General features: G+C 32.7%; 3 protein-coding genes across 5 annotated transcripts; 1 reads left to right on the top strand and 2 right to left on the bottom strand.

Annotated features, from left to right (window-relative positions):
* Positions 1-703: 703 nt before the first annotated feature.
* On the bottom strand, positions 704-13737 carry Acph-1 (venom acid phosphatase). Of its 2 annotated transcripts, none has more exons than XM_033466643.2 (7): positions 13603-13737; positions 3409-3529; positions 3177-3287; positions 2358-2623; positions 1951-2234; positions 1594-1802; positions 704-1193 (listed from the first exon to the last, which is right to left on the bottom strand). In XM_033466643.2, exons 2-7 carry the CDS (start codon positions 3511-3513, stop codon positions 942-944), a joined length of 1227 nt encoding a protein of 408 aa, XP_033322534.2. In that variant the 5' UTR covers positions 3514-3529; positions 13603-13737; the 3' UTR covers positions 704-941. The 2 variants fall into 2 exon arrangements, with proteins under 2 accessions (XP_033322534.2, XP_033322533.2); XM_033466642.2 differs by lacking the exon at positions 13603-13737 and adding an exon at positions 9246-9428.
* On the top strand, positions 9009-19792 carry LOC117218339 (venom acid phosphatase Acph-1). 2 transcript variants are annotated; one of them, XM_033466640.2, is made up of 7 exons: positions 9009-9055; positions 15828-15954; positions 16087-16203; positions 16937-17150; positions 18026-18234; positions 18337-18678; positions 19156-19792. In XM_033466640.2, exons 2-7 carry the CDS (start codon positions 15874-15876, stop codon positions 19417-19419), a joined length of 1227 nt encoding a protein of 408 aa, XP_033322531.2. In that variant the 5' UTR covers positions 9009-9055; positions 15828-15873; the 3' UTR covers positions 19420-19792. The 2 variants fall into 2 exon arrangements, with proteins under 2 accessions (XP_033322531.2, XP_033322530.2); XM_033466639.2 differs by lacking the exon at positions 9009-9055 and adding an exon at positions 13894-14083.
* Positions 19633-23430, bottom strand: LOC117218338 (uncharacterized). Its single transcript, XM_076519431.1, has 5 exons — positions 23347-23430; positions 22694-22814; positions 20884-22289; positions 19829-20126; positions 19633-19783 (listed from the first exon to the last, which is right to left on the bottom strand). Exons 1-5 carry the CDS (start codon positions 23428-23430, stop codon positions 19722-19724), a joined length of 1971 nt encoding a protein of 656 aa, XP_076375546.1. The 3' UTR covers positions 19633-19721.
* Between the last annotated feature and the right edge of the window lie 683 nt (positions 23431-24113).

The following is a 24113-nucleotide window of genomic DNA, read 5'->3' on the forward strand; positions in this document are numbered from 1 at the left end:
ATCGATTGCAGAGTCCTTTTCTCATAAACAAAGGTTGGTGGAGAAACTATTTGCTGAAATGGCATTTGATAGCGTAGTAAATATACGAGTATCGATAAATATATTTAAAATAACAATGTTATTACAACATTCATCTTTTAAAAATAACTCCAAGTGTTCCAAGTTCTCTGTTATTCTCATTTTAAAAGATCTTCACGAGCGTCCATTTTGTAACTGATTTAATGAATTATCTTAAAGTCGTCATTTATCTCAGAATTTATGATCGCGTTTTAGCCATATTTCGACATGATCTTGAATTTTCTTTTAAACTCAAGTTCAATGAGAATCTATTTTAAAATGATCCACAGAATCGTTTTGAAGTCACGTTATTATGTTTGGAATTTGTAATTGCATTTCATCAATTTTTCGACATGATTTTTATCGGAAGCCTTTCAAAGCCTGCTAACAGATGAGTCTGCTCAGAATTCTTAGATGTCTTCGAGGTTTTACCCCCTTGAATAACATACGCTATTTATAATCCTACCCTAGTAATAAAATAAATTGTTAATACTGATTTATCTGATTTGACATATTTGTATTTTATCCTTTAGATTTCACATTAATGCGAAGAAACACATAGTAAATATTAAGTACGAGATATGTTCCATATGTTCGTGAAAGAATATCGAAATTGCGACACTGGGATAAATATGAAAGCACAATATAATTTAGACACTATTTATTAAAAAGAAACTCAAAGTTTACATATATGTATTGACGTGTACAAGTACGTACATAAAGTTTATAAATAAATATATATTATATAAATATCTCTAGTCGCAGAGAAAGTTTCTGTCGCGGCAGCAAAAATTAATTAAGATGCTAGACACGCTTTAACTAGAAAATTACATTTAGCATTTCCGTAGACATTTTCTCTTTGGTTTAGCGAGACGAGGGTCATCTCAAAATGTTACGTTTGAACTTTTCGTTTTGTTTGTATTTGCCTTAGATATTCTTGATGCGACTATCGTATTGAATCTTATTATATCTACTTCCTCCGACATGTTCGTTGTACCCTTATCGCACGTTAGCTCCTCTTGCGTCGGCATCAAGTCCTCGGTCATTTGCAAATACATATCCAGAGGACACATAATATCGCAGTTCGGTAATTTAACCTCTTCAACTCTAGACGGTATGCCCAAGTAATGGAGAACCTGCAAATGCGAATCGAGCATTAACAGATAATTTAAATTAATCGTTTTACCACAATTTATTAGCGAGATAAAGATGAAATGAAGGAAATTGAAATCCGAAAGTGACAGAAAGGAAGTATAGTATCGTTTTCCGAAATATACTTTATCCTACGTCCGTGTGACCGATTCGCGTGAGCATACGTGCAAGACGTAATCGACGCGAGTGTTATTAAAATTCTTTTAAAATTACTTTCAGGTCCTTACGTGTGTTGAAGCGATGGAAGGATAAGATGGAAAAAATTACTTCTCTCGCATGTTTTCCGATTGTAATGCTTCTAACTATTAACTCGAATTAATTAAATCATAAACGATTACTTATCGAGATGTTTAATATTTCGGCATGGAAATAGCGTTCACATACCTTGACGTAAAAATCCCCATTTATTTCATGGAGCTCCATTATCACAGCACTGGAATATGCAGGAACGTGAGGCTTGTAGACATCCAACGCGTGCAAAACTGCAGCAATATTAGTCTCGTGTCCACTGTACAGGTACATCTTTCGCGGATTTTGAGCTGTTCCGGTAATGAGGTTCAGCATGGTTCTCGTGACTAGAAGGAGATACGGTCCTGAAACAGAGATAAATAATACCTTTAACCTATCGTCACAGCAGCCAGTAATGCGAGAAATTGTACTTTTGTAGTTGTTAATATTACGCTTGAAATTTGACTTAATTCGAAATGAAAAAAAAAGAAGAACATATAAGCGATACCGTACCCGCGTACAGCTTCTTAAGCGTAGGTGTGGCACTGCCAATATCATAAGCGAATATAGTTGCATTCTTCAATTCGCCATCAGGGAAAATCGAACGCGTCCACGATGGCAAAGGAAGGCCGCGAGAGTATTCGGCCATCAGTGTATGGTAGAGATAGTACATATCCAATGGGGTACTTATGTTCTTTCCTGTCCATGTTGTCAATTGTTGCATAAACCCGTCGTACTTCGACAACGCTGCTCTTCCCTCGGTCGAATTCAAGACTCGGTTGTATTCTGCCAAATAGCTACAAACAAAACGCGCATTCGCATTGACAACACGTAATCGGAGAACGTTATAGAAAGATCTTGTGCAGACCTTCTCCATAGACTCCGCGATTTATTTAAAAATAAGTCTCTTCAACGCTTACCCGGGACAATCGTCGGGCAAGAAGATATTGTCTTCAACGCGAAGCAAGTATCTCGCGGGAACCGGTTGCCAATTCAAACGTGAGTTCCACTTTTGTTCTGTGTTTGGTGGGAAAAGCGCTGCCAGGACGAGTTGCAAGGACATCTTGGTTCTGTCATAATCCGAGCTCAGAGCAGAGACGGACTGCGCTGTATAGAGATCCCCCAAGAAACCTGAGTACATTTCGTTGAGCACCCTTCCCAGTTGGAATTCTCGCAGTTTTCCTTGCTGAAATTTATCAATTACAATCGAATATTATTTCAATATAATTAATATAATATTATATAATTATATAATAATAATATAATATTAATTAATTATTATTAATATATATTAACTACTACTAATATTAATTAATAATAATTATAATAATAATATAATTATATAATATAATATAATATTAATTAAAAATAATATTATTTCAAAACAAGCATTTATAGAACGATAACGGTCATTTAAGAAACACGAGAATAGATGTATACGTTTTATCTATTGCTATCAAACAGGGTGAAAATAATCATCGATATTCATAGATTCGTTTCATCTTTCCACTCTTTCGAACTACACCTGTTCACATTTGACAGGGACGCGTGCAACGCGCATCGTAACGATCGCAGTCGTAAATTATTCTACTCGTAAATTATATAAGAAATTGTGCCGTCTTCTATTCTTCCTCAGTCGATAAAGCTTATTATTATAATTTTATCGAATTGTGCACTAACAATAATTATATAATGACAATCGTATATGACAATTACACATTGTTTGTAGAACTACTCACATTAGTCAGCTGACCTCGACCCTCTGGATAAAAATCGAAATTGATGTAGGGATCGTTTGGATACATTTCGAGGGGAGTATCATCCGGCGCTCTGTCACCGTGTCTGAATATCTGTGGAAAAAACAAGTGGTAAAAGCGCAACGTGTAATTTTCAATTAGACAAGTAATTTGCCTTCCAGGAAAATATTTGAGCGCAAAAAAGAAATGAGACATAAATAACTGCCGTTCTTACCACGTTCACTTGTCTCAGTTCTGCTTGAATGATCGACGCGTATACTGCCAGACCAACGATTGTATAAAGCAACGAGGTGGTTTTGCTATTACCGAACGAAACCATGTTGCTGGTATTCTTCCTGAAATAGGAAATACGTTAAATTGATATTGTTTTCGAAAACAAGATTTCCCTGTTATTAACTGGTTAAGTAAAAGAGTCAGTTTTAATTTATAATATACATTTTACGTGCATTTTATGCATTAGTTTCTTAGTATACTATTTTACGATGATTTCGTAATTACTATCTAACAAAAATCACATTCCCCATAAAAACCGTACTTCCACTCTATTGTAACAGTCTGTGCACATTAAAACGACGAAAAAACCTCGTTTCTATAAGCAGTAAAATATCATTACTGGAAAACTCTGAATCAAAAAATATTGAACTATCAGCAATTTTCCTAATACACATGTATATACATATATTATATATATATATATATATACTTATAATGTTCAGATATATTTATAAAATCACCACTGTGCTAATTTGTAGTAATTACAATATAATATCCACACGGTAGAAGATGGAGACAAAAAAGTAAATAGTATATGTTTCACTTACGTTTGAGATAAATAAATAAATAAATAAATAAATAAATAAATAAATAAATAAATAAATAGCGACGACGCAACGTCTGCGATGTAAATTAATACTGAAGTCACAATTGCCGATGCAAATGGAGTACTGTGGGTGTCGAGTAGCTGACAGGGATTTTAAAGGACTGTAACACGTCATAGGAGCATGTCCTTTCGTTGAATCATTTCCTAACATTTCTTCATTTTGGTCACCCATTAGTGCATCGAGGAAGTTCCCGTTTCCAAATTCGTGGTCTTTAATCGTACGCATTTGTGTGGTTAAGGAAAACCATTTAAGGAATTCTGCGCTTATGACGTAGGCTGCGACGATGGCCCAACAAAAGCGTCCGCTGTAACTGTGACGTATGCCGAATAAAAGAATTACGAATAGAGAAAAATTTGCAAAGGATGTGAAAGGAAGTTTCCTATTAGATCACTTTTACGCTTTTCCTCTTTATGCATTTTTCCTCTTATGAACGTGAGTCCAGTAATCGGTTAAATGAGATCATTTCTTTTATATATGAGCCGTTTATTTTGAAAGTAGCATAAGTCACTTTTTCAAAAAAATCGAGTTAATGGTAACACTAATTACAATTGAACGGTATCTTTTCATTTTTTAAAAAATTTGCAATCGATAAGTTGAGAACTATTGAGATTTGTCGAGAGAAGTTTTGCTAATTAACGGTATAACAAACATGTTTATTTTGAAAGTGGCGTAAGTCGCTGTACTCGGGAAATTAATTGCGGGGCTTAGTGTAAAAGAAATAGAAACGTGTGATAAGTGTATATGAAGTATTGTTTTGAATTATTTTCAGTATTTTTAAAAAAGTTGTGATCACTGGACTTATTTTTATAAGTGCGAAAGAGAATAGTGCAGTTTTGTAAATTATATTATAGTGATGTGGCGGCTACCTCCAGACCCGCCAGCAGATGGCTATAAAATGTTGTATAAACTAACTTTAGATGAAAAAGATGAATTTCTAACTTTGGATTTGTCACCAAAAAGAGGAAGACCTAGGCGTTATTCACAAATAGAAATGGATCCGTTATACGCTGGATCTCGTCCTGTTTCTTCAGCAAAATACAAAGGCATGATGGACTTGCTTAATTATATGTCCCCAATATACCACAGTTATTTAAAAAATTTGAAACAAAACACGATTTCCGAGGACTTAATCACTCCTATTGATGACGAAAATTAAATTGTACTGATATATTTTCATATAAATTACTTACACTTATGTTTCAAAATGTACTAATTATTTTTGTATTTTATGAATATTAAAATAAAAAATACTTAAATCGAACCTTTATATTAAATATGTTCATGGTATAAATTATTATTATATATGTAATTTATTCAACAATTTTAGTAAATCACTGTCCTTTCAAAACATCATTTCAGTAAAATACGTCGGACAAAATTAATATATGTCAGTCGTTTTTCTAAACTATTTATTTTAAAAGTGGCTTAAGTCACTTTACCGTAATGAAAAGTGGTGATTTTTTAATGTTTATACGAAATTATTTATACTGAGAAAAATATCAGTATCCTGAGATAACAAATACAAGTAAATCTTCTCGAAAGTTAGCATCCATATTTTTAAACGTGTTAAAACGCAAACCCTTAAATATATCGACTTAAAAACAAAGTGACTTATGCCACTTTCAAAATAAACGGCTCATATATTCGAAAAATATGTTCTGCAATTGTTCATCGAATTTCGATGTTAGGCTCACCGGTACGGCTATTCTCAATTTACATCTACAGTGGCACCTCTTTAAAATTGGAGCAAACGACTTGGATTCTTTTCACTAATTTACTAAACTTACTAATTATTGTGCAATGTTTCGATAAATGCGATCTTTATTTTTAAAACGAAATATAAACTAGTCGCTTTTTTTAGTGCCCGGTAGTTTTAGTTTCAAACATAAACAGACGAAAGAGCGTAGAACATATATGTATAATATTAATTATGATTAAGTACAATCACCGTTGGCTTCAGAAATTTTTATTTTAACGATACCGATACAACGAATGTCTTATTACCGGTGCTCATGATCCAAAGCTTAATAACGATGACAAATGACAAATTACGAAACTCTGATTAGAACAATAATTTTCGAGAAAACAACTTGATGACAACCATTACATGTAGATTGGATTATGAAAGACGCACTGTTCTTTGGATTCCTCGATCTAGCATCCTAGTCGCACAGATTATGAACTGTCCTTTTCTCTAATTCTAGTAAAAAGTTTATTCTCTTCGAACGGTCTATAGAAATTGGGAACTCAATGTAGCGAATGCAAAATATTTTCTATTAAATGCGTTAAAAATTGAGAGAGTTGAATAAAGCGAATTATATATATTCTAATCTATATATTATAACTATATATATATATATATATATATATATATATATATATATATATATATATATATATATATATATAGTTGAATATAGCGAATTATAATTAGCAGGTATAATTAAAAAATAGTTTACACAAGGATCGTATGATATTGATTTCATTATGTCGTAAATTCCAACCGTTCTAATTTCAGTGGATAACCACATTTTCATCTTTACGAGCAAGCAATTTCTTATGACATAACAGACCCCGAGATTACGAATTAATCGCCGCTATAGACAGCCCCTGTCCACGAACGAGCGTAAAAATGGAGGACAGGCGCATGGATGCAGTTATTTACATGCTTGGTGAGGTAGATACAAGCGGCGTTGTTGGAGAAACTATTAAACCATAAAATCTGCAGCCATATGCAAGCCAGTCTTGTCTTGCACAAGATTATTCGATGATAAAAGCTGAGAATTTATATGAAACGTTTACGTTCTTGCGGAAGTAAGTTCGCGGTTACATAAACTCGGATGGCACTAGATAACGGTGGCCAAGGTATTAACATTTAAATAGACGTATCACCGGATACACCAAGTAGCCATCTTTCACATTTCAGCCATTAATCTTAACATGAACGACAGACGGACTAGACTTCGTGGTATCTGTTAAGAGTAATTAAAAGTAGTTAACAAATGTGCATAGATATGGCAACGCAAAGCACTGTAGACGAAAGAAAATTATACCAAGCTAAGATTAACTCGTTCAGAATTTCAAAAAATTTATCATTTCTTTTGCAAACGCGTCTGATAAATTAAAAAGAATGCAATGAGATTTCATTAACTCGCGTGTGAAATCCTGTCTTTCACACGCCATAAATACAGTTCCGGTATCAACCAATAATGTGGTACTTATTCACGTGATAATTATCATTGCGACAAGTGCAGTATAGAAGTTATATAAGTTTTTCCATTGATTCTTACGCAAGACACGACATTTTTTAGAGAATTGAAAATAAGTCAACGATTAGAGAGCGTGTCTTCATTTATAGCGGCTGCGAACATATATTTCGAATGAAATGTTTTTATTCTATCATTTTTTTCTATCAAGTATTTTTTTCTTAACGATATTAATCAAGTAGACTTAACTGGTATAACTGGTCGAGACAATGGCTCGTTTTCAAATTGATCTTCTAAAAATTAGTACCTTTAAATATGCTACGCTTTGCTTGTTTTTAATTTCATTTTTACCAACAGTGGTCTATAAGTTATGGTATAGAAACTTATAGCGATTGGTACTTCGCAACTCTGCCATTTATCACGTAGAAGAATAAATATTACCAGGAAAATTTACGATACCATTGATACTAGATATAAGATCACCGAAGGCAGCTATGTATTGTATTTAATAACGCTTCATAAAAATACGAAGCATATATTTATTGAGATTTTTGACGATTTCTACTATAATATTTGTTATTTTGACGCAGTCCGTAAACCTAATGTTAAAGATCAATGACAGCAACTTCTTTTTTTTAATTTGCTCAGGTACCTTTATATCTTGTTTAAACACGTTATCGGAACCATAATCGTGTCAAATACACAGACAATTCCCAGAAATGAAAACAATGCGAGTAACATCTTGTTCGATCCATTTACATTTCAAAAGAATTACTGGTATAAACAGAAGCGGATTTATATTTTTGCTTCCCCTAGACTCATATGTTTTATTGCCGCCCGCGATAAAAAGAGAAGGGGTAAGAGGCAAGAGGGAGGATGATCGCAAGTATTTGAAATGCTAGATTTAGTATTTTTATGAAAACACATATTATTTATTATTTAAATTTTTAGAATAATAAATCAAAGCATCGGTCTCTACCAAATCATTGGTACAGTAGAAACGTACTATAATACATATACAGGAATTAATTAATATTATTTGTTGAATACGTAATAATCGGTTGTAAGGTCGTACAATTTTTTAACGTGCGTAAAAAATCTTAAAGCGGAACTTTTCCCAAAAATCTCCCCACCCCCACCAAAAAAGAAAAAACTGCCACCCTAGGTTATAGCCTGTTTAACCTATATCTAAATCTGTCTCTGGATATAAACGTATAATTATAAAGTGCAGCAAAGATATAAAATGATGGAAATTACAATCTCTAAAATATCGAAGGAATACAAATAATTTTTAACTTGCAAAAAATTTCAACATCAACTTAATCGAAGGAACATCGTGATTTTTATCCGGTGAAACTCAGTTAGGCGTACTAAATTTTCCCCAAAAAACTGTCATAACAACTTATTATCACCCTATTTAGCTAATTTTGAAAAATGTCATTCTGACATTATTTCGAATTGCTATACTTCTTCTCCGTTACGTCTGCATACACACAACTATATCGTATATTACGTAATACATGTATAATGTATTTACCTAACTATTAAAAAGCTGTTATTTAAAATTTAAAAGACATATTTATCTAATAGAAATGCATTTACTACCTTCATCGATGCGATCAACGTACACACAGTATTTGTTAACAATTACTTTTAACGAGTCATTAACAAATGCGCTAATCGCAACATTTAACTATTACATTTAATTGTTCTGGCGCAGTTTAAAGCCAAGCGATACGAACGCGTTCCTACAGTTCAGCGTCTAAAACTGCCAGTACGTAAGTCCTTGTTGTAAAAATGCCTCTGTTACCAGATAGTTTCTATGTGTTTTAATTATCGCTATTTTTAAAAGCTACGCTGGTCTGAAAAATCTACACTGTCCGAGCACTAAATAAAACTAACTAAAAGTATTAGAAAAAGAAATCGGTTAAACGAAAATAATTGGTGGTCGCAGTGTGCCTTACACGAAATACGAATCCTCTTCGTTCTTGAATCGTGGCGTGACAGAATGTCGAAACTAAGCAACTGCCAGTAATGTCTACCAACATTTACGATACATTTCCACACTCACGTGATTGGCTCCGTAGCAATAACCGGTTCAAAACACAAGCAAAATAATACTGTTTAAAATATCCCGCTACGTTACACGAAAAAGGTACTTTTATCTGCTGAAAGCAAAACGTACTTTGCATTTAAATGTACCTCTTTTGTTGATAACTTATCTGCGTATCAACCGTACGAAGTGTCTTATCGGGACCATTATTATTTGACGGATAATGTACGACATTGCCGTGGGATCATTTAATTCCGGCATCTGTTGAGAATGACGTGCCGTTGCATCAATTTTCAACAAAGATTTCCGGAAGCAAATAAACACTTTTGGTTCAATTTAACGTTGTTGGAAAACCGAAATGAACTACAACGATTGAGCGAACGAGATATTATTTGTTGTAGAGGGCATTTTATTTGAAACGTATGAACGCATATACGTTCTATTTAAAATATATTATATACATATTTTTCTATTACAAATATATTTCATCTTGCAGTTATAGGCCAAATGATTTTTATATTATTATATTATATATTTATATTTGCGCGGCCTTTTATGTTCGTTGAATTGTTACTTCTTAGAACTTCAAATGCTTGAAACTTGACCATCAACAAGTTCATAGAAATAATTAAGCTAAACTTGTCTTACTTGACGACACATTTACATTAATGAAAAATGGTTACGCCTTGAAAAAATGAAAATTCTTCGATAACTCTGAAACTTTGCAGACGTTTTTTTATGATGTATATCTACTCAATAAATAACTCATCAACCAACAATGCCATGCATGAACTAGAAAAATTTCAAATTAAATTGTATAGTCGGTATCAAAGATGCTGTTTAACGCTAAAGAAAAAAGATTATTTTAGTCGGTAATGAAACTATTTTTTCTCTGCAAAGAAATGTATATGTCCAAATTAATTATCTTGAACTTGTAACATCAAGCGAACACGTTGGATAGTGTTGTTATTGCTAATTAGATTATTTTATTTCTCCACTATAGGGTCTATAGATGGTATTAATATTTTTTCTAGTCGTATGTAGCACTTTATTTGCGTTGCAAATGCAAATATTTCAAGTATTTTCATCGCAAATAACGACACCGAAAAGTGAAGCATTTTGTCACAAATACGATATCTCCATAAAGTGTTCGAACGTTAAATTTTCGAATTTCAATCAAAAGTATGAAAGACGTTCGAATACATTTCGAAATGTTCTAAAATTAATTAAAGCGAGCATTGTGAAAATATGTAGTTCCTTATCTTGTTTAGAACAAGTTCGATGGGAATCATGTTATCCATCATATTGCCGTACATATTGTGTCATGCTACAATGAATCATTGGAACGATCGGTACAAATCACGATACAAAATGCACGCGATTATATGTATCTTTTCGGTAGGTGGCAAGTAAGGACCTCGTACAACATTGCATATGTATACGACCGTTATCTTTCTACGAACTGGATCAATGAATTTTTTGAATGACGTCAAAACGTAGCAAAGATAACTAAAACACGTAATATTCTGTTGTACGAATACGCTGTAAAATGTTAATTTGTGTTTGATATTCTGAAGAAGTATCGGGTGCATGCTTGACACGTGGTTGGGCTTATTATCATGAGAACGATAAGATTCTTGTTAGGCTATTGACGCGTATTCAACCGATACACGTGAAACGGCTTTCAAAATGGGTTGTCGATAGGAAAAACGATCTGCAGGATAATTATCCGCCATTGTGCATCGGTACGTGCACTAGACACTCTCCATTTACCACGGTATTACAACGTGTTACGTTGCCTTTAGTTCTTGCTCAGAATGCTCCGTACTCCCCATAACGTCAAACATTTTATCCGGTATTGTAAACAATTGGCAATTTATCACGACTCTGTTGTATATCAATTTTATTGTGTGCTGCTTACTTCAATTCTCGCGCACTCTTCAAAAGTAACAATATTATAACAATAATTATAATACTATATACTATACTATATACTATATAATATATATATATATATATATATATATATATATATATATATATATATATATAAAATACGAAATTACGAATAAGACGTATATAATATTGTTATTATATTGTTATATAATTATTGTTATAATACTATATATATAATATATATACTATAAAAAAAATACTATAATATATATTATACTATAAAAAATATACTACATATTATATTATATACTATAATATATACTATAATGTATATTATACTATAAAAAATATACTACATATTATACTATTATACTATATAATATGTAGTATATTTTTTTTATAGTATAATATATATTATAGTATATTTTTTTATAGTATATATATATTATATATATAGTATTATAACAATAATTATATAACAATATAATAACAATATTATATACGTCTTATTCGTAATTTCGTATTTTATAGAAATATATGAGAATGCAACAGAATCATAGTAAGATATGGAATTTTGCAGTATCTAAAAGAAAAAAAGAAAAAGAAAGAATAAACGATTTCTCAACCTTGATACTCTGTAATCAAGTAATTTGTTATATTCATATTCTGTACGATGGTTCAACGTTCAACGTATGTACAGTATTCTTAAATGAACAAACGTTTCTGCGATGGAAAGATGATCACAATCATGTTTCACTGTGTACTGTAATTAGATAATATTATTTGTTGGCATTCAGAGAGTTTAAGTGCTAGCTTTATGAGATTCGATTTTTTATACTACTATATCAACTTAAATTCATAAGTTGGTACTAATGTGTACATTTCTATTTAATCGTATCGCCAGTTCAAATTTACATTTAAACCGACAACACCTATGTTGCAATCAATATCGATCCATCGATGATGATCGATATAATACACATGATAAATCTTAGAACTCCAACATCGAAACTTGCTCAGGATAAGCGGCAATAGATAAAAGTTTATAATTAGACTAAATAATCGTGTGCGTATTTGTCTTAAGATATGCGCGGAATCGTTTCATGTAATTAAGTTTCCTGTTCGCATAGAGGAACAGGAAACATTGCACCGTGGACCAACTAATTTTGAAGTAAATTAGAAGAAATGACGATAGTAAAGTGACGATAGTAAAATATAAAAATAACGTAGCGTATCGATATTGCAAAAAGGGGGAAAAAGTTGCAATTTCAATTAATTAAATTCTTTCAAGATATTTTAAACCTACAGACGAAATCCTATCTGTATGTAATTAACAGAAGTCGATGAAAGGAAAGATGTCCGTAAAAGTATAGGGAATTAAATATTTCCAAATTATTCCATTTCTTTCTCGTTCCGCAAAGATCGTAAAGATTAAAAATGATTTCGTAAGTGCTATTTACAAATCTCTAGACTACCGACTAGAGCCTACCTCTAAGAACATTTTAAAGTGAGACGTGATTAGATTACGAGGATTCTGCGATGGCGACATATTTACTGTGACCTATTTCAAACAAGTCTATAACTGTATTAAATCTGATTAAATGATATTTAGTTAATTCGATTGGAAACCAAACATAATTAATGTTGTAATCCCGACTATCTCGTAATAAACGAAGATGACTGCTGGAAGAAAACGTAGCTATTTCAACGTTCCTATTACTGTATAACAGTTTTCAATCACGGCAATTCAATTTTTTCTAAAATCTTTTCCTGAAAATGGTTTCGATTGTACATATTTTTCTGACATCGACAGAACACACTCACCGATGATTACGAAAGAACAAGTCCGGAACATCGGCCAACAACAAAAGATAATGTACATTCACGGTCGACTTTTCATCTAATATTTAACCAACATAACGCAAATAACTGTATATTAAAAATACCGTATACTTTTGAATACGGTGCCCATTCGATTTGGACCCAGTCGCGGATTGGATCGAATTGCAATGTCAATGTTCAGTTATTAATAAACTGCGGATCTTTATGCAGAGAATAAAAATTGTTTACAGTGCCTACAAGATACAGGGATTACGTGAACTATCATTTCTTTGCTTAACGATTTTACCGAATTGATAACAAAATGCAACAGTATCTTCAAACTCTTCAAATGTTTTCACTGTTTTGTATTTGATCTTCTGATTTTTATCATAAATGCATAAAATCCGCGTTCCAGCTATTACAATTAGACGGTCGAATTTGACGCGGTGTTAGCGAACTGTACAGTATGTGCACTACACTTTGAAGGGTCGGGACACACAGTGGCAAGAAACAATGATGATATATGAGTGTGTGACGGCAGGACATCTTACTGTGAGCAGGTCGTAGCTCCTAAGCCCGAGGCGGATTCGAAGACTGCAGCGTGTCCAAACAATCTCCACCGGAGCTGCCTCCAGAAATCATTTTATATGAACCACGATCTTTGATTACAAAGATTCTTTGGTGGAAACGAACTGATTGTCAAGTATTACACAAAGCACCGTCGATTCCTGCCTCTGATAAAGATGACGATTTCATGCGAAGGTTGCCGATTAAATTAAGCACGAGCGATGCACCAACGTGCGGAGACACATCAAAGACGCTTTATCTGATCGCAATCATCGGCCGAAGGAGTGTAAGCAGTGTTGTGCAGTCCTCTGTGAAGTTGGAACAAGTGTCGCCACTTTTATTGTAGCTCGCATTCCTTTCGTTGTCTGAAAACTGTTGTGCTCCGTTTGGAACGGAGCAATTACGGATAATTGTATAATCGCAGAGGAAACCTCGCGTTGCACACCGTGCAGCACAAGGAGGCAGGTAAAAGCTTCATCGATACAATTTTCTGTACAGTCGGTTCACTGTATTTTTAGCGGTAAGTTAGGATAAAGATTATCGTCCAAGATAAACGTTAATTGAATCTGTTCGCAACCTGACACGAATATGTTCTATTATACCGGCAACAATGGGATGTGTTTTCATTTGAACTGTGTACAACGTGCTCCAGAGTTTTCTCGTTTAATCTATGTTTTATCATGTGAACTTACAAGTGTTTCATTAAAACGTTATGACTTTGCAAGATCGAAGATGATACGTCGACTTTTCCTTCGACGCTTCTCAACGCTTACCTCGTATATGCGGCTCCGCTTCAAAGTCTTCTTCATGCTTCCGAATACGTTGGATTGACATCTCTGAGAAACCGAACCAATTATATTACGTACCTCTTGTTGATTTCTTCCCATTTCAGTGAACGCATTACAAAATCCATTCTTGTGTATGCTGTACTAAGCAAAACGTCACAGGCTGTCACCGAAATCATTTACTAAAACATTGCTCGGTGTACCACCATTGTACCGAACTGTATCAACAACATTGCTTGTATTATTCGTTTTAAAAAGTTTAATGTAAGCAGAAATATTTGCGACGAACCTTCACTTTCATGTGAGCCGTTTATTTCGAAAGTGGCATAAGCACTTTGTTTTTAAGTCGATATACATATTTAAGGGTTTGCGTTTTAACACGTTTAACAATATGGATGCTAACTTTCGAGAAGATTTACTTGTATTTGTTATCTCAGGATACTGATATTTTACTCGGTATAAATAATTTCGTATAAACATTAAAAAATCACCACTTTTCATTACAGTAAAGTGACTTATGCCACTTTCAAAATAAACGACTCATGTATCAATTGTATTATGTATTGGGTTGGCAACTAAGTAATTGCAGATTTCAATTATAGATGTCTCTCATTCCCATTTTTATGATATCCGTAAATGTTATATTATAAAATTATTATTCTTATTATTATGTTATTTTTTATCATCCGTGAATGTTAGCAACTGGACAAATTGAATACAGCGGTCAAGGAAAAGCGACCAGAATTGGTCAATCGTAAAGGTGTCATTTTCCAGCAGGACAATGTTAGGCCGCACATGTCTTTGTTCACTCGGCAAAAATTGATGGATATTGGTTGGGAATTGATGTTACACCCACCATATAGCCCTGATCTCGCGCCATCGGATTACCACTTATTTCGATCCCTGGACAACTCCCATCGTGGTAAAACTTTTAACGATGATGACGCTGTAAAATCTCACTTAACTCAGTTTTTGGCCGAAAAGGATCAGACTTTTTACGAGCGTGGAATTTTCAAGTTGTCGGAGAGATGGCAAAAGGTCATCGAACAAAATGGAAAATACATTACGGATTAAACTTCATTCCAAGTAAAAAAATATTTTTTATTTCATTGAACAAATCGGCGATTACTTAGTTGCCAACCCAATAAAATTCTGAATTATAGATGTAGCGATTTTATTTATAAACGACTGGAGCGATCTGTGTCTACCCTATAATCGTAGGGTGACAATTCTAGAAAGAAACATTTTTTCTCGTGACATATAGAACCATTGAAGTTCAAAAAAGAAATGTTTTATAAATTTTCGTCACTGGAACCATCCCCCCCCCCCCACCCACCTCAGTGAAAATGACTATCGCAAATGATAGAAATGTACTTAATGTCACTTAATTAACGCAATTTTAAACGACATTAATTTGTTTTCAGGAATTTCATACACCATCGAAGGAAGCGTAAATCCACGTAACTGAATATGAAAGCAGGCATGCTATGCTGGTTATGTATTTTAATAACTGCGATAAAGGCCAAACCTGAGTTGCAGTTATTACAAATCGTAAGCAAACATCAAATACCGCGTACACGCACAAAACAACTTGAAATTTTCCGGGATGATTAACGAAGCTTGTGAAAAACAAATGGTCATCTTACGAAATAAAAAAAGAATGCTTCCAACAATTTTTTACAGATATTTGCCCATAAGACGTACGCTCCAATTTCTCCTCTGGTATACAGCAACGACTCAAGTTTTCCAACTGCACTTACTTATGACTACTTCAATTTTGCTACACTCCAGATGCCCAACGTGAGTCTGCAAGGATTTTCAATAAATCGTTTCATTTTACTTCCGTATAACGCTTTACCACCTACATTAAAAAGATGTTATCATTTGCCTGATGAACTTAATTCTACCGAAATCCGTTGGTAAACCAAACACGGATGTTTGAAGTTTGAGATACTCAAAGTTAATCCGTGCAATTGGAAAAGAGTAATCAAACAATTCGGATCGAGTAATCTACAATATGTGCTTTTCAATATGTCTTTTAGACTTACTTGGACTGTGATTATTATAACAGGTCAAATTTGTTTTCTTTTTTTTTTTTAAATAACTATCGAAATTCTAGTTAACCGTCCGATTATATTATAAGCACACGAGAAATAGATACATAAAATCCTCATAGTCCTGTAAATTAATACAATTGGACTGCTGGAAAAGTTCTCAACTTTTTCGAACTGATAATTGAAAATTGGCTTTAAATTATAACGATTCAGTTAAATGTGTCGACATTCTGCTGGATGGCCTTCTATTAGCTCGTGAATATTATATAATAGAATTATATAATATTATTATATAATAATAATTATATATATTATATATTATATAATATCAATATTATAAAATTTAGAAAAATAAAAATAAAATAATAATATTAATATTATTATTCTATTATTCATTATTATACTGTTTGTGTCGAATTCAGTTGAAAAATCAGAAAGGTACAAAATTTATTACACGACTAACAAACGTTTCTGAACAGGTTGGCAAACTCAACATGTACGATCTAGGAACACATATACGCAACGTTTACGACAAATTTTTGGGAATGCAGTACAGAAGTGAAACAATGAAAGTGAGAACTGCAGAATATCCATTGTCGATACTGTCGGCGCAGTTGGTAAACGCTGGACTCTGGCCACCAACGAACCTGACTAAATGGAGCGATGATATCGATTGGCAACCAATACCTTTTGGTAGGCAGGGTAGATCGGTTTCGAAAGTAACGATTTTTACCTTATATTACGATTTTGACGCATACAAAATGCTAAAACCAATATAAAACTGTACATCAAAATTGTATAATGTATTGGGTTGGCAACTAAGTAATTGCCGATTTCAATTATAGATGTCTCTCACTCCCATTTTTATGATATCCGTAACTGTTATATTATAAAATTATTATTATTATTATTATGTTATTTTTTATTGGCCGTGAATGTTAGCAACTGGACAAATTGAATGCAGCGGTCAAGGAAAAGCAACCAGAATTGGTCAATTGTAAAGGTGTCATTTTCCAGCAGGACAATGCTAGGCCGCACACGTCTTTGTCCACTCGGCAAAAATTGATGGATATTGGTTCGGAATTGATGTTACACCCACCATATAGCCCTGATCTCGCGCCATCGGATTACCACTTATTTCGATCCCTGGACAACTCCCATCGTGGTAAAACTTTTAACGATGATGACGCTGTAAAATCTCACTTAACTCAGTTTTTGGCCGAAAAGGATCAGACTTTCTACGAGCGTGGAATGTTCAAGTTGTCGGAGAGATGGCAAAAGGTCATCGAACAAAATGGGAAATACATTACAGATTAATCTTCATTCCAAGTAAAAAAATTTTTTATTTCATTGAACAAATCGGCAATTACTTAGTTGCCAACCCAATAGTTGAAATTACATATTTAAGAAATTTTATTGTAAGCTTCGTAACTAGACTTCATATGATAAAGCGAACGCATTCGCTTTAACGAAACATTCGCCATAACGAATGTATGATGCAAATACCATAATGGAACGTGAGATAAATGAAAAGATCAGCTCAAACTGTTCATGTTCAACGCTTGCAGATTATGCAATCGCCGACGAGGACACTCTATTATTAGGATTAGATTGTCCAAGTTTTGCGTCCGAAATGGAAAGCTTGATGATGTCGGATGATGTGAAATCAGAACTACTGCATCATAAGCCTTTATTCGATTACGTCTCCAACCATACTGGAATGAAGATGCTCTATCCATCGGACATAGCTCTCTTATACGCGGTTTTCGAAACAAAAGTAAGACGCGCGTACATCTTGTCTTTAAATTTGTTCTCTTTCGTGTTATTTTGGACTTGAACGTTTTTCTTGATCCGAAAATAACAACGGGTCTAATCACAGGTTAGTCTAAACGAATCTCTCCCGTACTGGGCCAAAGACATTTTCCCCGATGGAGAAATGTTGAACGTTACGTTGTTAAAATACGATCTCCTCTCGCAAACTCCTCTGCAAAAGAAGCTAAACGGAGGAACATTCATCAAGGAAATATTAGGGAATATTTTAGGATATATTCAAGGAAATATATCCAGTGAACGGAAACTTATGCTATACAGTGGTAATGATAGAAATATAGCTGGCATTTTGAAATCTCTTGACGTATGGTCACCGCATATTCCTAACGAAGCTGCCTCAGTGATCTTCGAAAGTTACTATGACAATGAAACCGATCATCATGGGATAAAGGTATGTATATATATATATATTGTCATGTTCAAAGTTGTACCAACTATAAAACCTTTTTTATCCTGTGTATCTATTTTAGCACTTGCATTTTCGAAAATTAAAAATACTGGAGAAAATTTAATTATACCACGTAGTAAAAGTAATCTAAAAACAAAAAAGTAAATAAATGTATTAATAATACCATTAAACGTGCAAGACGTCTTCGAAAATCATAATCATTTTTCTAAACTGTTTCAATAGCGATAAACGATGTTGCAACTATTTTTAATTCGTAGCGTAAACAATGGTTTAGTATATTTTATAGACCGTATTTTTAAAAATCGAAATATATATATCAAAATATCACACACATGTAAAGAATATCTAAGTTAAGAATAGAAACGTTTACCCGTAACTTTCCATTGATTAATGAACAATATATGTAGTACGAACGTTCTAGAATTGAATACTGCACTAACTACGCAATTATTGTTTCAGATAAATTATTATACAGGAGTGGAAGGTGATATTATACCTTTGACGATACCAAGTTGCACAGACATTTGTCCTTTGGATAAGTTTATAAATATAGTGTTCGACGTAATACCGGAAAATTCAAAACTGTTGTGCCATTGGAAGAATTTTAATATCTCTGAAGAAGAAACGATATTATTTAACGTCACTTACAGTCGATCCGAATCTCATCAATTATGTAACGTAATATTAATATTTGTATGCGTTTCTATTTTCTTCGTATATTAAGTATAAGAAGTATTTCATTGTTAATTGATACTTTTATTTTAAATCGTTCAGTTTAAAATCATTATTTATCATACAATACATCGTAACAAGTTCTATTCAATGTATTTATTATTTAGTAATAATTTTGCGCAAAAGGATTTTTAGAAATGACTCTTATAAACAAGAAATTAGTCGAGAATCTCGGTCTACTTGAATAATTTAATTGTACACAAATTGTAATGTTTAATGCTTTAATGAAACCGTGAATACAACTCGCAGTAAGAACAGTACATTTCGTGTGCATTTATTATTTATGACACTGTCTATTTACGTGTTAATATATTCAATAATCTTTGCGACATTTCTGTAAATTTAATAAAACTTTCTACAGCAATTGTAGTAAAATCATTCAGTATCATTTGCCACCGACCTTCTCGTATTTGTCTGCTTTCATCCGCTTGTTTTTCCGCATGCTCTTCGAGATGATTGTCATCTTTACCAGAAACTACTAACCGATATTTCTCCAAACATAAATTTAACGAATAAAAGATGATGTGCAATGAGTTCACTATGTTATGGACGTCCGCTTTTTTGCCAGTCGCCAACGAAGTCAACATACCTTCGTACGACTTCAGTCTCGTTAATAAATAATTTATAACTTCGATACAAACTCCCATACATGCACATAATTCCACAATAATGGTTACTTGATGGATTAATATTGTAGCCTAGGATACAACAATTTCTAGTTTAATATGTATACATTTTCAAATACTGTTTATTCAGTATTCAATGATCAATTAACAAAACGATTTACTTTGCAATACTGTTCATTGTGGAATAGTGGATAATAACTATTTCGAATCGATAAAATATTTGAAAATTCTTATTTGAAAATTATGTTAGACAATTTATCTTCTCATCTATGATCATAACTTTATACAAACTTGCAGATTTTTTCTGTGATCGTAAATGATTACAAACAAATGTATTATACATTAAAATTCGTAGTTAAATTTTTAATTTCAAACAAATTTATGAAATTTCTTTTATTCAGTAAATAAGAAACATTTTCTTTTTAATGTTAATTTTTTAAATAAGAAACAACAATGATCAACTACAAAGTAAGATGTTTTGTAATTCCAATTAAATGTACTTTAATGACATCTTTTTAAATCATTTAACAGTTCTAGATTTGTAAGTGCGCGCGCGTGTAATCCGTGTCTCAAAAATAACTTCTTGAATAAATGTATAATATTTTCTTAAATGTTAAATTCTTGTTAAATTCTTAAATGTTAAATTCCAACCAAACTTTTAAAAATAATTTTTCGACTGGAAGTTTCAAATATTCAACGTATAAAAGAATATAAATTGCAAATGTCATTGTCTGTAAATTAGTTTAACAAACATATGAAATATGAATAGGTATAGACTACTTATCGTGTCAAATTGTATTTTACGATTCTATTATCGTATTCAATTTACCTTTTCCAATTCTGTGTTTCCAATGCATTTGTCTAACGTGTTCGTAACCACCTGAATAATTTCATTCGTGTACGCCTTATTTTTATTCTCACTTTCAAAAACATTGCAAAAATTTAATATAGCGTTCACTAACTGCATTTCAATAGTATCTTTCCAGCATCTGTTTTTCATATACTGCATTATTACCTTCTCATCCAGTAGAACCGAAAGTGTTGCCTTCATCGATTCAAGAGGAATGTTATTCGTGTTGGGAGCATCAAGGATTAAGGTCAACCACGCGGAAGGAATCCTTTCCCCCTCGTTTTTACGAAGCGCGTCTACTTTATTTTCCAAATCTAAGTTTCTCCTTTTTTCAGAAGGATCCATACGTTCCTCATCTTCTACCGAATTATCATTTTGCAAACATCGTCCATTTTGTTGAAACGATACTACGTCTTGAGTGACATTCTGAGTAATCTGAATCAATTCGATACTTTCACCACACAGTTGGAACGAAGACGTACACAACTCTTGAGTTTTATCGTTAATCCCTTCCTCCTCGTCCATAACGACAGTAGAAAATTTTAAATTATCCACAAGACTGCATCTCTGGTACCGGGTGATGCTATCGATCTCTAAATTTGTAAGATCGCTCTCGTCTTCGTTTCGGGAAAAACAGTTCTCCCCGTTAGATTGAAATATATCGTGCGTAATGTCCCGTTTAGAAGAATGAAGCTTTTGCGAAATTGGTGTAATATCAAGTATACTTAACCCTGGCAATATCTTGTCGTCATCTTTTCGTGAATTATCAACGTTTTTTTGATGCAACGAACAGCATTCGTGAAATGTAACATTCGAAGCGTTTTCATTAGCAGAGATGTCTCTTTCTGTCTCTGAAGTAATATTGTGCGATAAATCGTTGCGATCGTGGGTTTCGATCTGTGACGGTAAGGATCCTAATCCCACCAATTTGTTGATGTAATCGATCCCATTGCACGAACCCTCGTCTATTTTCTCTTGACTTGCATTATTGTTACCTGCTTCCTGACTCCCCTCGGAATCTTTGACCGTGTTCGAGCAGAAGGAGCCTTCACTCTGCGATTCCGATATCACATAGTTTTCTGAGACTACAGTAGTCTTAAAGATGTTTTTCAAATAACTTTGTGTATTTTGAGAAGAGAAAGTGGATAGGCTACTTAGATCTTTTGGAAGATCGTTATCTTGTTTTGTATGTTGCTCAAATTTTGTTGTTCCAAACCTTTTATTATTGCTTGCGTTGCCGGAACAACTTACGGGACCGGTCGAAACTCTATCACTTTCTTGAATTACGTCTTTCGATAAATTCAAAGTCAGCCATTTATTTGCATGTAATAAATGTTCAGGAAACGCTTGAGAATCAACAATGTCGAAAATGCTGGAATCTTCCTCTGTAATTTTTGAAATTCGTATTATTTAACGTAAGAGATTACAAACTCAATTTCGCTACTATATGCTACAGAAAATTATTATATAATTACAATCATATTATGAAAGGTACCTAGATATTACACAAGTATTCTAACGTATTCTTTAAAGCTTCTTTAGAGCTTAGCTCTAGCTTAAAGCTTCTATTCTCTAACTGCTTAAAGTGAAAATAGGGTCTAAGACATAAAAATTAAGAGAAATTCTAATTATTAATAAAGGAACAGCTCTTCCGACTTTCCAAAGATGTATATTTTTCTTGTTGAAAATAAAAAGGGAATAAGGTTTGTTAATAAAAGAAATGTTATACTTGTTTACATAGTTTAGCACTTCTAAAAGACCGGTCGTGTCTTAATTATTCTTACGCAACCTGAATTCGTTGTTTGCAGTCCCGAATTTTTGTTACATATTTTTTTCAATCCAAGAAGAATTTCATTCCGATTTTCAATGTGACTATCTATTTTTATAGTATCCATAGTGCCGATGTCCATCTGAAACATAAAACTAACGCATTAAATTAGACTAGGATAATAATCTCACATTTAATTTAAATATTCAAACTATATATATATATATATATTCGATCTATTTGAATTATTGATATTATTAAATAATATATATATATTATTGAAATAAAGTATATACAATTCAAAATTCAAATACATTGAACAGTTTGAATATATTATTTACTTCACTTCCTTCCAGTATTTAATTTATAATTGCTTATTTGATTATTGAAATCAAATATACAATTCAATATATATATACAAATATTATCACCTTATTATGATACCAGGATTTTTAAAAATTGAATAATAAAACCCACCGAAAATTATACAATAATTTCGCGATCATAAAGTCACAAATTAAAACGAAAATGAAAATTAGCTCCATCTTGTAGTGAAACCGTTGAACTACGTAAATAACTTTACAAAATCAACCATTAGAATATTTCTGGATCAACTATAAAAATAATAAACTTTATTTCAATATTATATGTTTTAATATATTTAAATCACGAACAGTAAGGCCAGTGCATATGCTTGGATTATGGGTAAATGCTTCGATACATAACGTATGTGGGTTTCTTCTATATACGTGCGTCATATTTCAGGCATAGTTTCCCGATTCAGAAGCAGATAGCAGCACTATGGTGTCACTGTGCCAGATGTAGATAATTAATGTTTCATATTTTATCGACAATTTTTAAATATCGATTAAGTTTACGAATTATGTTAATAAGGTTTTCGTCACCATGTAAATATCAATTCATTTATTATTGTTACCTACCGAAACGAGTATACAATTTATAATAAATCTTCTTACAGTGATCTTACAAATCTTCTTACTCATTTAAAATGTTAAAATTATTTTAAATATTTAATCAAAATATTTGAAATATTTAAATCAAAAAATATTAAATACCTAAATAAATTATAAGTGTTGAATGGAAATATTACAATCGATTAGCTTATTTATTCCATACCCCCCATATCACCCAAAGATGGGAGACACTTATTCCCACGGACTTAGGAATACATAGAAGGATGGTGCACAAACTAACGGGATCCCTTTCGTGGCTGTTTAAATTATTTAAATTAAAACATCATTTACGAACTTTGTTAATCTTCACTGTACACCTTGCATAAAAATTTCATATGGTACACACGAGGTGTCATGCACACCAGAAAATTAAAACGTCTGTCACGGTTAAACTACATATTATTTCGGGTCCGAAAAATTAGTAAGTATTCTTCAGACGTTCTAAAGTAGAGGTGAACAGCGTTTTT

This window comes from Megalopta genalis, chromosome 2 (assembly GCF_051020955.1).
Source record: "Megalopta genalis isolate 19385.01 chromosome 2, iyMegGena1_principal, whole genome shotgun sequence".
Classification (NCBI taxonomy): Eukaryota; Metazoa; Arthropoda; class Insecta; order Hymenoptera; family Halictidae; genus Megalopta; species Megalopta genalis.

Excerpts from the sequence above, each read along its gene's own strand:
- Acph-1 (XM_033466643.2), bottom strand. The coding sequence starts at position 3,513 with ATGGTTTCGTTCGGTAATAGCAAAACCACCTCGTTGCTTTATACAATC. Across the intron at positions 3,288-3,408 it reads AACTGAGACAAGTGAACGTG|ATATTCAGACACGGTGACAG; the intron begins GTAAGAACGGCA and ends TTTTTTCCACAG. Across the intron at positions 2,624-3,176 it reads GTCGAGGTCAGCTGACTAAT|CAAGGAAAACTGCGAGAATT; the intron begins GTGAGTAGTTCT and ends GATAAATTTCAG.
- LOC117218338 (XM_076519431.1), bottom strand. The coding sequence starts at position 23,430 with ATGACGCACGTATATAGAAGAAACCCACATACGTTATGTATCGAAGCA. Across the intron at positions 22,815-23,346 it reads GCATATGCACTGGCCTTACT|ATGGACATCGGCACTATGGA; the intron begins GTTCGTGATTTA and ends TTTATGTTTCAG. Across the intron at positions 22,290-22,693 it reads ACTGCAAACAACGAATTCAG|AGGAAGATTCCAGCATTTTC; the intron begins GTTGCGTAAGAA and ends CAAAAATTACAG.
- LOC117218339 (XM_033466640.2), top strand. The coding sequence starts at position 15,874 with ATGAAAGCAGGCATGCTATGCTGGTTATGTATTTTAATAACTGCGATA. Across the intron at positions 15,955-16,086 it reads AGTTGCAGTTATTACAAATC|ATATTTGCCCATAAGACGTA; the intron begins GTAAGCAAACAT and ends AATTTTTTACAG. Across the intron at positions 18,235-18,336 it reads ACGCGGTTTTCGAAACAAAA|GTTAGTCTAAACGAATCTCT; the intron begins GTAAGACGCGCG and ends GTCTAATCACAG.